This window comes from Leptinotarsa decemlineata, unplaced genomic scaffold (genome assembly GCF_025532065.1).
Source record: "Leptinotarsa decemlineata unplaced genomic scaffold, Ldec_3_MD MMD2_tig00026328_RagTag_RagTag, whole genome shotgun sequence".
NCBI classification, from domain to species: Eukaryota; Metazoa; Arthropoda; class Insecta; order Coleoptera; family Chrysomelidae; genus Leptinotarsa; species Leptinotarsa decemlineata.
Window position 1 is genome coordinate 27,807,715 of NW_027412688.1, and position 14,409 is coordinate 27,822,123.

At 34.5% G+C, this 14,409-nt stretch overlaps 1 protein-coding gene across 39 annotated transcripts in view; it reads right to left on the minus strand.

Moving 5' to 3' along the window:
• The window catches only part of LOC111504582 (uncharacterized), a 377,607-nt gene that overhangs the window by 271,902 nt on the left and 91,296 nt on the right, over nt 1-14,409 (minus strand). The window contains exon 4 of one of the 39 annotated variants that reach the window (XM_023159184.2): nt 8,776-9,095. The exons of 37 other annotated variants lie outside the window; for them this stretch is intronic. In XM_023159184.2, the coding sequence (XP_023014952.1) occupies nt 8,818-9,095 (278 nt within the window). In that variant the 3' untranslated portion in view covers nt 8,776-8,817. Of the gene's footprint in view, nt 1-8,775; nt 9,096-11,058; nt 11,354-14,409 lie in introns of those variants that run through there. One more of the 39 variants, XM_023159203.2, reaches the window with a different exon arrangement.

Sequence of the window (14,409 nt, forward strand, 5' to 3'; positions counted from 1 at the left end):
CTATTTGTCTTGATATTTGTGCCTCGTTTTGATAATAATTTAATGAATAATCTGACAGGACAAGCATTGTTATCACTATTTTGAACTAACCATTTGCTAGAGGCGCAGTTCTTTGAACCCCCTTGGCAGGTTTTACTGATAATAGACTTGATAACAATGAAAAAATGATGTTTGTGGTTACTTGGAAAAACTTGAGAAAGGAAGAAAACGGCTTCAACAACTGAACAATGACATCAGAAATGATGAAAGATGCTTATTGTACTTTCGTGAAACTGTATAATTTTATGTGAATGATAGATGATAGCCTGTAATTGTTGGAATATATTTTTGAAAGGAGTTATTCTACAATAAATACTTTCCTGTAATCTGCTGTTCGCCAATGTATTTTTGTTGGAGAATTATTCACTTCGTTTACATTTATCAAATTCCAAAAAATTTTACTGATAATCGACTCTCCTATTTTCAAAAAAGTGGCAAACGTCATGTGAAAGAACCAAAGAAGTATTTAAAGACATCGACTGTTATGGTCATTAGTCTCTTGTTGTGGGTAGGCTATGTTGATAACCCCCCGAGCCACCTAGAGAGCATCTTGACTATTTTCAGTCCCGTCAGTCATACAACACAGCAAAATTAACCCAACTTCAACTAGAAAAATTCTCGCTTGAAAAATATCTAGCCGACATTGGATTCGAACCTATTACATTTGGATCATGAGTCGAGTACAATACCAAATTCACCAATTCAACACTCATCATCAGTCATATCTCTTTCTATTAAACTAAGGAAACTTTAATACTCAATGGTCTATCATAATGGAAAACTATCACGGAATTTGTAATGTATTAAAACCATTCAATACCTATTGAAAATTCTCTGTCTAAGCATTAGTTGAATTCATGATTTTTTTGTATTAACTGAGGAATTTATATTCTAGGTTTCACTAGACTACCGGAGATTTTCATTCCATGATGGGATAAGTATATAGGTGTGCAATTACAATCAGTTTCATTTTCGCTTTTAAACACTACAGAATTGTTTGACAGTCATGTTATCAATGGCAAATGGAGGTATATTTTTCCAATTTCTAATGGGCTTGTTTCATGATTTTTGGTTTATAGTTCACTTAATACAAATTTTAAATTGAAAAACAGTGCACTTTGTTTCATCTCTCTAAGTACCGTAGTTTTCCCGTAATTAATTATTAAAAATCGAATGTGGTAGGGTGGTGACGTCACGACCCTATTCCCGCTTCTTGTTCGATTGACCAATAAGAACAATAGAAATAATCAACATTTCTAAATCGTAAAATTTACGAAGCTTATAATTATCAATTTAATTATGGAAGTGTATATGAACCCGTTAACGTTTCAATTAATGAAAAATTCTCCACATGGAATAAAATGTACACGAAAAATTATGTTTGCAAATAAGTTCTATATCTAAAATCAGTACACAAAGTAGATCACAAAATATTCACCTAAACTATGATTTTATGCATTATTTAATAATATACAGTTATGAAAAATATAGCAAAATGGATTAAAGAATCATTCCAAATATTAAATTTATTCTACAATCCTCAATCTGTACAACTGCAATTCATTATAAAAAAACGATTCCTACATACATACCTTTCTCTAATATAGCTACTAAATTCGCTCGCTTAGGTAATCTGTTGAATCTTCCAATAAAAATGGACAATAATATTTGCCTTGATAACTGATATAGTTCAAGTTATATCTAAATATAATTCTAAATAGAATTTACCGAGCTGTATTTTTAAATGATTCTCGAATGCTCATGAACCCTAATAAAATAAAGCAATCATGCATTCATGCCACCCACCAAAAATAAGAAATTCAACGTTACTGGTATATTAGCCATAGTGTCATTCAGTCAGCCAGCGCCCTCTGTAGTGTATGCGACAATATGCTCTTTCTAATGTCAATGGTTTCCACAAACTTCGTACTTTTGTTAAAATAATTTCAAAATGAATGTTGAGCCTAGTTTTGTTAAAAGCTGACTGCCGAAAATTTACCAAGAGTCGATTTTGAAATGATTGATGAATTTTATTTGAAAAATTTGCAATACTTTGTACCGAAATGAAGAATGAAAAATTGAAAGGGTCGTATTTAGTAGGTCCCTTTCATTTATATGACATTCATTTCAGACTTGCTTTTTATCGAAGGATGGAAAGTATTGATTTAATTTTTATTTTATCTCAGCCAAAGAGCAGTACGGTGACTGAAAAGAGAAGCAAAAATATGTACAGTGAAATGTAGAATTACTTCAGAACATATCAATCCAAAAATAACCTGAAAAAATATTTTTCGGAATGTAAACTAATGACACGGAATATGCACCAAAATAGGTATCCGCCGAGACCTACCTTTCACAAAAAAACGTTCTTCAATTATATAATTGTAACAGTTGTATTCACAACGAGTTGACAACAATAACAACAAAAATGGCGTCAGTCAAATTGGATCATCAGATCTGTGATTGGATATTAAAAACCAATACACTTGGCAACTCCGATCTAGACACGATCAATTTTATTGGTCAACAGACACGCGGCTAATTTAAATTCTTGCTTTTAGAATTTTTTTTCTGCAAATATAAAGAGATTTTGGGACCGATTAGGCTTGATACGTATAATATACCCCTAACTTGATCAGTCTATAAGCAAACCACTATCATGTTCCATAGCATGTAACAAGCCCATTGTTGTATTAGGAAAGCCTTCAACCATTTGAATATCTGAGCCTCGCCGTCAAAACGTTGGCGCTGCACTGTTTCGATTATTGTCAGAAGGCGTATCGTATACCTCCAAAAGGAAAGATAACCCAACCGCGTTATCCAAATAGCAAAATATATTAACAGCAGGATTCAACCAATGGGGATCGGAAGATAAAATCATTACAAATAACGCGTTACAATAGTTTGCATTTTAAACACTGAGGGAATTGTTAAAACATGGAAAATATTTTTAGATATTCCAAAAAAACACTTTTAATGCTATTTTAGTCCCTTTGTAGGTAACCTTACTAATGTTTCAGGATTTGCAGAAATTTTTGAGACATTTTGAATTTTAATACAACCAAAACAAGCAATTACAAATTCCAAATTTAAGAAAAGTCAAATAAATCTCATCTCGCCAAAATCGCACCTATAGGGATGAAATTTCACATGAATATTTCTGCAAAGCCCTTAACTTACAAAAAAGCGTTTGTGGAGAAAAATTGAAGTCCTGGATGCATCACAGGGGGTTGTTCATATCAATTTATTTTAGTAGAGATCTTAATTTTCAAACCTTTTAAAGACAACATCGATTTTTCATTCTTCATTACAGAAAAATAAGTTATTTTTAAGAGGAAGTTTTTGAATATTACTGATTTAATATGTTTTTTGATTTTACCCAAATAATTTACAAAATAATTTCACTAGTTTGCGTGAAAAGTTCAGCCTTTGATGTTCATAAACTTTCGTTGAATGATGATTGAGTAATTTTTTAAACTATTTCTTTCGATTCTGTTTTCACTTTATATCGTTTGTTGAATTTTATGTAGTTACATAATATGAAGTATATTACGACCTGGGTTTCGACCTGCTGGTTAAAAATCTGTCCAAATATGTTTTTCCGTTTAGCAGATATCGCTCCCCTATGAAATCGAAACTGAGCTGAGGATTACCGAGGTTTTACCTTTTAACGTGCTATTCCTAGCGCGGGTTATACAAAAGTAAGTGAAAATCTATCATCCGGCCTCGCGACTTGAACCACCGGTTTACCTCACGGTCGATTGAATCAGTGGAACAAATCAATCACGCCAACCCAACCGGATACCATCCCGCCGTTGTATTTGAACAAATGAATGATCATCTTCAGAAAGTGGCATATTTTTGAATTGGCACCTGCTTGTGCTAGGATATCTTTTTCTTTAATGGGTGTTTTTTGTCTGGGTTGGTGGTAAATTGATATCTTGAAAGGTAAAATACTGTTTCTTGAGCACCATTTTGCGGGTGAAAGAATTTAAATATCGGTATTCCATTTTGAAGGTCATGAAATTCAGGTCCAGATAATTCACTACTATAAACCTCTCCTGGGATGCTCTCGTCGAATGTTAGATTTATATTCAAAATGACCGTTTTAAACAGGTCTACATATCCTTAATTTTTGGGAAGGCTATCTACAAAAGTGGCGAAACAACATTAGCAAACCTTTTTCTACATGTTTTAGCAATGTTTCCACTATTTGGTCGGTCGGTAGCCAGGCGGTTCGACGTGAGTGCTTTGTTCACTCACTCGAATTGACTGCCGCCTTGGTCGGTGGTTCAAGTCCCAGTCTGAACGATCGATTTTCACTTGCTATCGTCCAACCCGTGTTAGGAATCGCACGTGAAAAGGTAAGACCTCGTTAATCCTCAGGTCGCCCAAGTTTCGACTTCTGAGGGTTGTCGTTCGTAGGGATGCGACAGCTGGTTAACGGAAAAACAGATTGAAAATACACATTATTTCAACACGTTATTTGTTGCGAAGTATGGTGAAAATCGATCCCTTTTTGTATATACCATCGGGATGATAGTTGTTTATGAAATTATTGTTTTCTCTTGTGAGTGACGCATCCATTTTATTTTCTGTTTCATTTTTCTTATCTTTCAGGAAAGAAATGAAAAAAATCTATAGTCGTTTACAAAATGAAGGATATTTTATCAAAAATTATTTAATTATACATTAAGCAGGTTAATATTGAATACTGAAGAAATAATAAATAGTGAACACTAGTACTTGTAAGGAATTCTAGTGACTTTATTATGAGATTTTCACTGAACAGTTCGCAAAACAGCAAAACGTGTTTCGCTATACAACTTCCTGTGTTCAAACTGACTAAATTCTACCTATTTAGTGTTGTATTAAATAACTATTTGAATCGTATGGCATCCTACCTAATTAATGACTGATAATTTTATCTGACTTTAGGTATCATATGAACTAATTTAAACTTCGAACATTATGGAAAATAAATTGAGAATTCAATTTGAGTTGATTATTCAGTAAATTTTCAGAATTCTTGAATTTACTAATTTCCAGGCATTACAAAATATTGAGTTTCAAACCTTTCTCTTTCAAATTTAATACTTCACAGTCATGTTGAACTCATCCCCCTCCGCTTAAAGATGGTGTGCAAATATGATATCGATCTTCAATCCTAATCCTATTTCATTTTATTCTTTTGGGAAAAGGTTTTCCCCGTTTGGCCAATATGGTGTTTTGCGACGAAACCACAAGTCAACTTATATACTCCTGATACATCGGACACTGAGATTTTGTCTCTACTATCGTTAATTAATTTGCTTCAATTATTTTTCGTTGTGTAAACCACGTCCAAATCGTTCTCTTTCAAAAAACGAACGATGTTATTGGTGGGTTCACCATAGTATATTAATGCCCTATAACGCCTATTCTCGTTCTTTGGAGTATGATTACCTACTCCTGAATGGCTTGTTTTTATAGTTTCTTGGAAAGAATGCAGTCGATAATATCCATATTGTAACCGTTGTTGACAGCAATTTGTTCAATACTCAGTGCTCTCTGAAAATTACTTTTTGACAATGGAGAATTCAATAGCATGTGGTATATATTGATCGGTAGAGAATTTTGTACTCAAAACATTGACGTTCATTTTTCTCCAAATTTAATTTTTTTGGCTCTGTTCAGCTTATTACAATATGATGCCGTTAAGCGATTATCAACCAAGTTTTTTCTACGAATTCAAATTGAACCACAGCGCCGTCGAAATAGCCCGAAAAATTAACCAGGCATTTGGCAATTAGGTGTCGTAAATCATCACAATGCAAGACCATCAGTTCTCTCACACCCCCATACGACTGAGGGGAATGGTTGTTGAACTGGCTAACCCAAAAACCAACGAAGGTTACCCGGATATACATCCAGTGGTGTCCAATGACTAATGGACCCCACTGGATGCATACACACAATATCCTTCTAAGGTTTGACCAAGCAGCAGTTAATGAATGACACGCCTGGGACGCACATGTCACCCCGATTCACAAAAGCTTAGCTTTTGCTATCGGATCGAGGAACCTTGCCGCGTCCCTCAGTTGCGGTAAATGGACCTTCTGAATTATGTATATTTTAGATTTCGGGTTCAAATTCATCTCGATGTAAGACCATCAGTTCCCTCACACCCCCATACAACTGAGAGGAATGGTATTTAAACTGGCTGACCCAATAATCACTGACGGTTACCCGAATATACATCCAGTGGGGTCCAATGACTAATGGATAACATTGTTAATGAACGCACTGTTCAGCGTTGGTTTGCGAAATTTCGTTCCGGAGAATTTAACCTCGATGATGCGCCCCGAATTGTTTAACATACAGTAATCCACGATGAGGATTTTAGGACCCTGGCGATCCCACACACTGGCTCATCATAGCCAGTGTGTGGGATCGCGGGATAACTGGTCGTCAGCTCCCATGTGGTTTCTGATGGAAAGATCGACATAAATTGTCACGCTTCGAGCTCTGTTGTTTGCTCTAGCACAACCAAAACGATCCTTTTTGGGGTCGTATCGTCACGTGTGATGAAAAGTGGATCCTCTACAACAGGGCACCGATGAGCAAATCAGGCACTTTCCAAAGGTGAAAACTCAATTAAAAAAAGATCATGGTTACTGAATGGTGGTCTACGGCTGTTGTGATTCACTATAACTTTCTGCAACCGGGTCAAACCGTCACAGCAGTCTTATTGTGGGGAAATCGACAAAATGTACCAAAAATTGTGTCACCAGCAGCCGGTACTGGTCATCAAAAAAAGTTCGATCCTACTTCACGACCACCCCCGGCCGCACATTTCACAAATCACCATCCGAAAATTTAGAGTCAAAGTTTTGCCTCACCCGCCATTCCACCAAGACCTCTCGCCAACTGACTACCATCCTTTCAAGCACTGTGATAACTTTCTCACCAGTAGAACTTTCGCCAATCAAGACCAGGGGAAAACGGCCTTCGTCGACTTCATCGAATTCCCAGCACACAATTTTATTGCTGATGGAATTATTCGACTTTTGTTACGTTGGCAAGAGTGCACTTATTCATATGGCGCTTATTACAATCAAATTGAATAAATATTCACTATTACAGTTTGAAGCAGACTCATAAAAACGGAGAAAACTTTAGAAATAACCTGATACTTTATACTGATAGGGATGTATCTTGGAATTATGTGTGATAATGTCCGTATAAGATGTTTGTGTTCAATAACAATTTTGGTAATAGTCAAGTCTAGGATATTTATTGAATTATTTACACGTCTGAGGAAGTTACTGTAGAGCAAAATATATGTTGCTTCTGAGGAAGCTATTGTACAGCGAAACGCATATTGGGGTTTTGTAAACTCTTCTGTGAAAACCTCACAATGAAGTGTCACTGGAATACGCTATGGATTTTCATCAAGTATAGCTCAATTCCATCTCCTACTCATGAGGACTCAATGAATAGGCAGGCATGCATCAAATATTGGAGATAGTGACTTAGTATGAATAACAAAAATTCACATGTCCCTAGAAATCAAGTTTACTACATAGTTGTCAAAGAAACTCAAATGATATTCTGTTTTAAGTTATTGTTTTCATTTGTAAGTGAATTCAGCAGAAACTGATTTGGTCAAATTATTCATGAGACGATTGTTGGTATCATGCTTTAAAGCTGCTAATTATACTCTGAAGATGTGAATTTGCTTCGAAAGAAGTTTACAAGAGACCAACAAAAAATCAAGTCGTGGTGCGATGAAAATTTTCTTTGTTTGAATTTCAATTAAACAAAATTTCTTAGATTTAAATGTCTTCTTCCGGATATAGAATTAGGTGCTGACTCTAATATAAAATTCTTGGGGCTTAACATAGATACCAATTTGAAATTCACAAATCATATTAACATAGTGAACAAAAATTTATCATCCGGCTGTTTTGCTCTCATGTCTACAGCTAAAGAGTTAGGTTATGCTGCTCTCATTTAGTCAAACTTGAGGTATGCAATCCAGTTCTGGGGTTCTTATAGTAATGAACTCTTTGAGAGTGTATTTTTGCTGCAAAAGCGAGCGGTGCGGTATTTGTGCCAAGTAGATAAGACTGAAATCCTGCAAACCTCTTTTCCTGAAACACGGAATACTGACACTAACCTCAATCTACGTTTTAAAAGCTACATGTCTCATTTTCAAGAATAAATCTTTATACGAAAATAATAATCGCACTGCACGGAATGCAATGAATTTATCATTAATAATCCCTAAATACACACTGATCAAAGCCTCAATAATAAACTTCCTGAAGATATAAAGAACATGGATTCTCTTAAAACTTTTAGGAAAAAGTTACTTGAAAGACTGGCCTCTAAAGTCTATTACAATCTGACATAATATTTTAATGACGAAACTATATGAAATTGACGGTGTATATAGATGTGATTATGTATATGTATTATTTTCATGTAATTATGTAAATGTATATTTATCTGGATGTAGTTATTTACATGTTCTTTTTTATCTCTCTCCCTCTCCCTCTTTCCCTCCCCCCCTCCCTCTCTCTCTTCTCTCCCTCTCTTGTCATTCACATAAAAAAGAAGGGGTCTACTTTGCCAGCGGCGGGCCATTTTTTCAGTGAGTGAGTTAATTGGTTAATGAACACTTTATTATTTTATGTACAATGTATTAAAAATTGCGAGATGTCATTAAGATAAGTGAAACAAAAATAAATTCAAATGAATTTAAAACAACTACAGTCATGCAATTCAAATTGTTCAAACATTTTGATAAGATGGTATAGGATTTCTGACAATAGAAACGGTCTGAGACAGCATGTTTGTGAATTTCGTTCGTTTCAGCTTTGGATCATGATTGTGAGTCCCGTTTACGTACACCATTCTGCCGCTGGTTGTAGCCCTGGCTTTGCACTTAGTTTTAAAATATCCAGCACATATCCACATGGTCTTCACCTCTGTTTTTCTAGCCATGTTAAAATCGTAGTCATCCACAATGATTTTCGGGTTTTTCGTGCCTACATCGAAGTATATTGTGTCTAAAATTCATAAAACAACATTAATAATCAGTGTTATGAATAAATATATAATATAAACAGTCCTAAACAAATTTCGTTTGACTTACAATACCAGGTTTGTTTTGAAAAATGCGTTTTCTTGAATATATTGTGTCAGTGTAAAATTTCATTGCATGTAATTTTTTTAACAAGTATAACACATGAAATTTCAAACAGATGACTTTCTTTGGTATGCCACCTCCAATACAATTAAGAAAAGAAAAAATATCAAGCCATCGATAGTAAGGTAACTATGCATTTGTTTTCAGCAAGAAGAAAAACCATAGATTTAATATCTTAAACGATGATATTGTTTCTGTGAACTAAGGTCAAGAAGAGACCTTTGGCATACCACTTTCATTGTAGTGAAGAAGAAAAATCATGATCTATTACCATTTTAGTTTCAACACATTTGTCAGTGCTCAAGGTCATGAAAATTTGAAAGAATTTTTGCTGTCTATAGTTTACCACCGCACTTTTCTAATTATTCAATTCACAAGTTTTCTGTTCTAAGAAATTCCTGAAAATCTGTTTGCTCAGTGACTTTGACCAAGCAGCATTTATTGCGGAAAAATCCAAGCGTTATCATCAGAAAGTAATTGTCAATATAATTATATCATACGTATAATTATCTCTATAGGTTTGGCAAGAAACTAACAGAATTTTTGAACTCTTTTTCTTTTACAACTATCACCATATCCCTATTACTATCTCTACAGATTTTCATTCGAATTTTCCACAAGTCAATACAGTGTTTGAGTCAATTTCTGAAAGCATAGCTTTTCTTTCACAGCTTCCATAAACCTGGTTTCTCTCAACGTTTACTTCACTTTCATGAAAAAAATCGTATAGAGCTATATTTGGGATGCAGCACTGTCTTGAAGAAGCAACCACGACTTGCTCTTCCATAACTCTGGACACTTTTCCGTTATTCTCTATGTCCAAATTACATATAAACGTCCCTTTTTGATGTTGAAAAACATCCTCTGGGCATGGATCATCTTTGAAACGTTTATATCACTCAAAGTCCGTGTACGAGACAAACATTGATTGCAAGAAAAAAAAGATCTCTGTTGCGGATTTGCCGAGTTTCACTAAACATTTCACGTTGGTAAGTTGCTGAATTGAAACGATTACCATTTTCTAGACGAGCGACATATGAATGGTCCGACACGAACAAAGGCTGTGATACAGCTGAGCAAACTAGTGTCGTACAACCGGCTAGAATGTGAATAGGCGACTCGGCACCAGTGTGTTTGACTACGAGATCTGCAACGTTCGTATCACAGAAAACTAGTCCCGTTGTTATCTAGCTTCATTTCGTATTTATTTCTAGAATCATATTATCATATTATATCATATTATCATAATAATCATATTATACGTGTAAACTTATAAACCGATCTGAAACACTTCAGAGTTCGATATGATTATAATTCATCACATTATCGAGCTTTTTCAATTCATCAAATTTCTTTTATATGAAATCCTATGTTGAAAATGAGTTTCATGTGCAACAATTCGCTACACAGAATTTAAAATTTTCCTAAATCTCATTCTTCATTTTTCTAACACGACTCTGTTTCAAAATCTGCTGCGTAACCATGATAAAAATATTTGCTCTCAAATCCAGCACGTCACGGATGTTTTACATTTTTTCAATCCACTTTCTCTCTATCTTTCTCTCTCTTTCTCTCTCTATCTCTCTCTCTCTCTCTCTCTCCATAAACTTCAGCTCAGAGTAAACAAAAATAAACGACGAATTCGTTACATCGGTATCAGTTGTGGGGTCATTAAGCCCCAGTTAAGTAAAAAGAACTTTATCTGAAAACAATATGTTTCAGTAAATTGAGCTACCCTAATTGCTCTTGTACTAAATGAAAACTAAGAAACCAGTTTTCAAGTCAATTTCAATCACCACACTACATTGGATAATGAAACCAGATTTCACAGAATATGTAAAGTATATTTATTACTTCAGCTAGGAATTCTTACAATTTTAACACATAATGGAACCATCGTTTTCAACTCGTTATCGTATTTAAACATTTTTGTATGATTGTGATCACCAGACATTTCAACAACTCTTCCTTTGGTCGCCAATTTTACTGGACATTTGGTTCTATAATAATGAGTACATCTCCAAGTAGTTCTATTTTGGTACTTTATATGCATGCTGTAATCTGCGCCATCATAGATTATTTTGGGATGTTTCTGAGCGTTTCTGAAGTATATTATTCCTGGAAGGTAAAAATTACCTCATGAATTTGTGGGAAAAGTTTGATTTCTTTACTTCTTTATATAGTACTAGATTGACAGTGTGAAAACACTTCACTATTTTGTGGACTATCTCTCCACAACTCTAAGTTGGGGATGAAACCATCTTTATTCAATCATTTCATAGAAGAACTAAGTCCTTTGAACAGGACTGGTATACCACTTAGAAAGATAGTAAGGATTGAAACTATATTTAATTGAAATTCACCTGAAATACATACCTGATATATACCTTCAGGTATATATCGCAACCGATTGCTTAGCCTGTTTACCTATAATCACAATTTGGACGGGTAATGTTATCTCAATCATGAAATATATTGAAAGAAAGATTTCCTAACACGTGGATAGGAATTGATGAAATGATTCGTAAGTCGACAAGGTCACCGGACCTCACTCCAATTGACTACTTTATCTGGGGTACTCTAGAAGTTCGTGTTTATCGAAGTGAGTTCGAATATGTCGATTGTTCGAGGAATTCAGTTATACAAGAACTTGATAAAATAACGGGGAAAAAATAACACGTTCTATCGATGAAATAAAAAGAAGAATTCTTTTAGGTGTCGACCAAGAACGCCGCAAATTTAAGCACCTATTACGAATCGAAAAATAAAGATGTATTTTGTAAAACTTGATTGTGTTCATTCCATAGATTTTAAAATTGGTATATTATTATAATTCACATTCTGAGAAATAAGTAGAATGGAATAGAATAGAATATTATCTCAGATAGTATTATCAAGATATGTTACGGCTCTACGAGTAATAATTACCTCTTACTAATTGTGATTTATACTTCATTGAAAATCGACAATTATCGAACAAAAAATCCCAACACGGCTTTCACCAATTTCCTCTCTTTAGGATTCATCTCCTTATTCCAAAAATATTCTTCAGGAGGAAAGTTGTAGAGGATTCGGTTTCCCTCAAAAGAAGTTCACAATTTTATGTAAAATTATTGTATTTTTTTTGAGATTTTTACTGAAATCAGCGATTCCGGTAGCAATCAGCTATTACCAAAAACATTTTTCTATACGTACTTACTCTTCATTCGTGTGTACATCTATTAGGAGGGTTGTAAAAACGGAGGATGCCTGCGTCGTTGATTTGTCAGATGCTTAAAGAGAAAATGAACCTGAAAGAATTAAAGAAGTGATGACCCCTAAATGATAAAACTCTCATGATTAATAAAGCTTTTCTCAATGTTATTATTACGAGTATATCTCTTTAGTGAGTTCATCTTTGATTTGCACATTACTGAATCAGACCTTGTGAAGGACAGTATAGAACAGACATATTTCTTACCAACAATGGTAGTTGTTTTCTCCTTTTCTATCACCCCTCCCGAGTAATCCCAAACCGATCTTCAACCCCTCTTAGTGTTGGAACTCTCAACCGTCTTGGACATGATTGAAGAATAAGTAATCGTAATAGCATATATAGAGTGAAAGATATATAGAAACAAAAAACTTTTTTTTTATAATTACTGGTTTTTACGGGATCGTTTGTTTCAATAGAAATTTCGATAATTCACTCATCGAACTCACATAGAATTATGAACCAAAGGACGATTTGAAGTGAAGCGAATGCTCTTTATCTTTCTTCCTAATGATTTTTTAACTAACATTTTTTAAATGGCGGTTTTAAGACGCAAAAAAAACTTTTAAAAAAATTGTTTTGATTTCGTTAACTGATCTTTATGAAGTTTTTTGCGCTGATTTCAAAAATGACATTTTTTTTTACTTATCACGTAAGGTTTTCCTACAAAATAAGGATGTAAAAATTGAAAAAGTATAAAAAAACGAGGAATTGTAGATTTATGTTTATTATTTTAACATGAAGTAAAAGCAAAAAAAACAATCCTACATAGCTAAACTGAGCATAATAGTGATACACAAGTGTTTGCAAACTGTTTGTGAAAACGTCAAAGCTTCTTTTGGTACTTTTTCGTCTGTGTTTTTGTGAATTTTTCTTTTTTAACATCCAGTAGCCATCATGTTAACATTCCACCGACCTTGGTATTTGCGTTCCATTTCTTTTATGTAATGATGGAACCGTTCTCCTTGTTCCTCACCTGCAGCCCCTAGATTTTCGGGAAAGTAGTCCAGATGTGAGTGAAGAAAATGCACTTTGACACTCATGTTGCAGCCCAACATTTTGTATCAATTCGGCAACCAAAGTTTTGTAGTTAGGGTCTTTTTTGTTTCCAAGAAAGCCTGTTATAACAAGTTTAAATCAATTCCAGGCATTTTTTTCTTTCATTTCCATTTTAGTGACAAAGCTTTCATCTTTTAAAAGTTTTCTTCTTATCGAAGACTCCTTCCTTCAGTTTAGCATCGGATAGACCAGGAAACTTTTCAGAAAGATACTTGAAACAATCTCCTTCTTTGTCTAATGCTTTCACAAACTGTTTCATTAGCCCCAATTTAATATGGAGTGGTGGAAGTAAGGTTTTTTTAGGATTCACCAAACTTTGTTTTTCAACATTTTTAACTCCAGGAATAAGACCCTTTCTTATTGGCCACACCTGCTTGACATAGTATTGTTTCCTGTCACGGCTATCCCATTCACATAGGAAACATGGAGACTTAGAGTAAACACTCTGTTGACCTAGTAATATTGAAATAACTGTCAAGTCTCCACAAATGGCCCACTTATGATCAGACTAGCTGAGCTTATTAAGAACAAATTCAAGATTTTCGTAGCATTCTTTCAAATGGACTGATTGTCCAACAGGCACAAAAGCATATTGGTTCCCATTGTGAAGAAGTACAGCTTTCAAACTTCTTTTTGATGAATCGATGAAAAGACTCCATTTCTCTGGTTCATACGTTATGTTGAACATTTCCATGACGCCGGGTACATTGTTGCATAAAACTAGGTCACCTTCTTGTGTAAAAGTGGGACAAATTTCCTTTCTCTAAATCAGTACCATGAAAATGAAACACCGGAGGCTGCACACAAAATACTGTTAAAATCATTAGTTAAATATCCTACAATTTTTTCATCGCAGACCTGT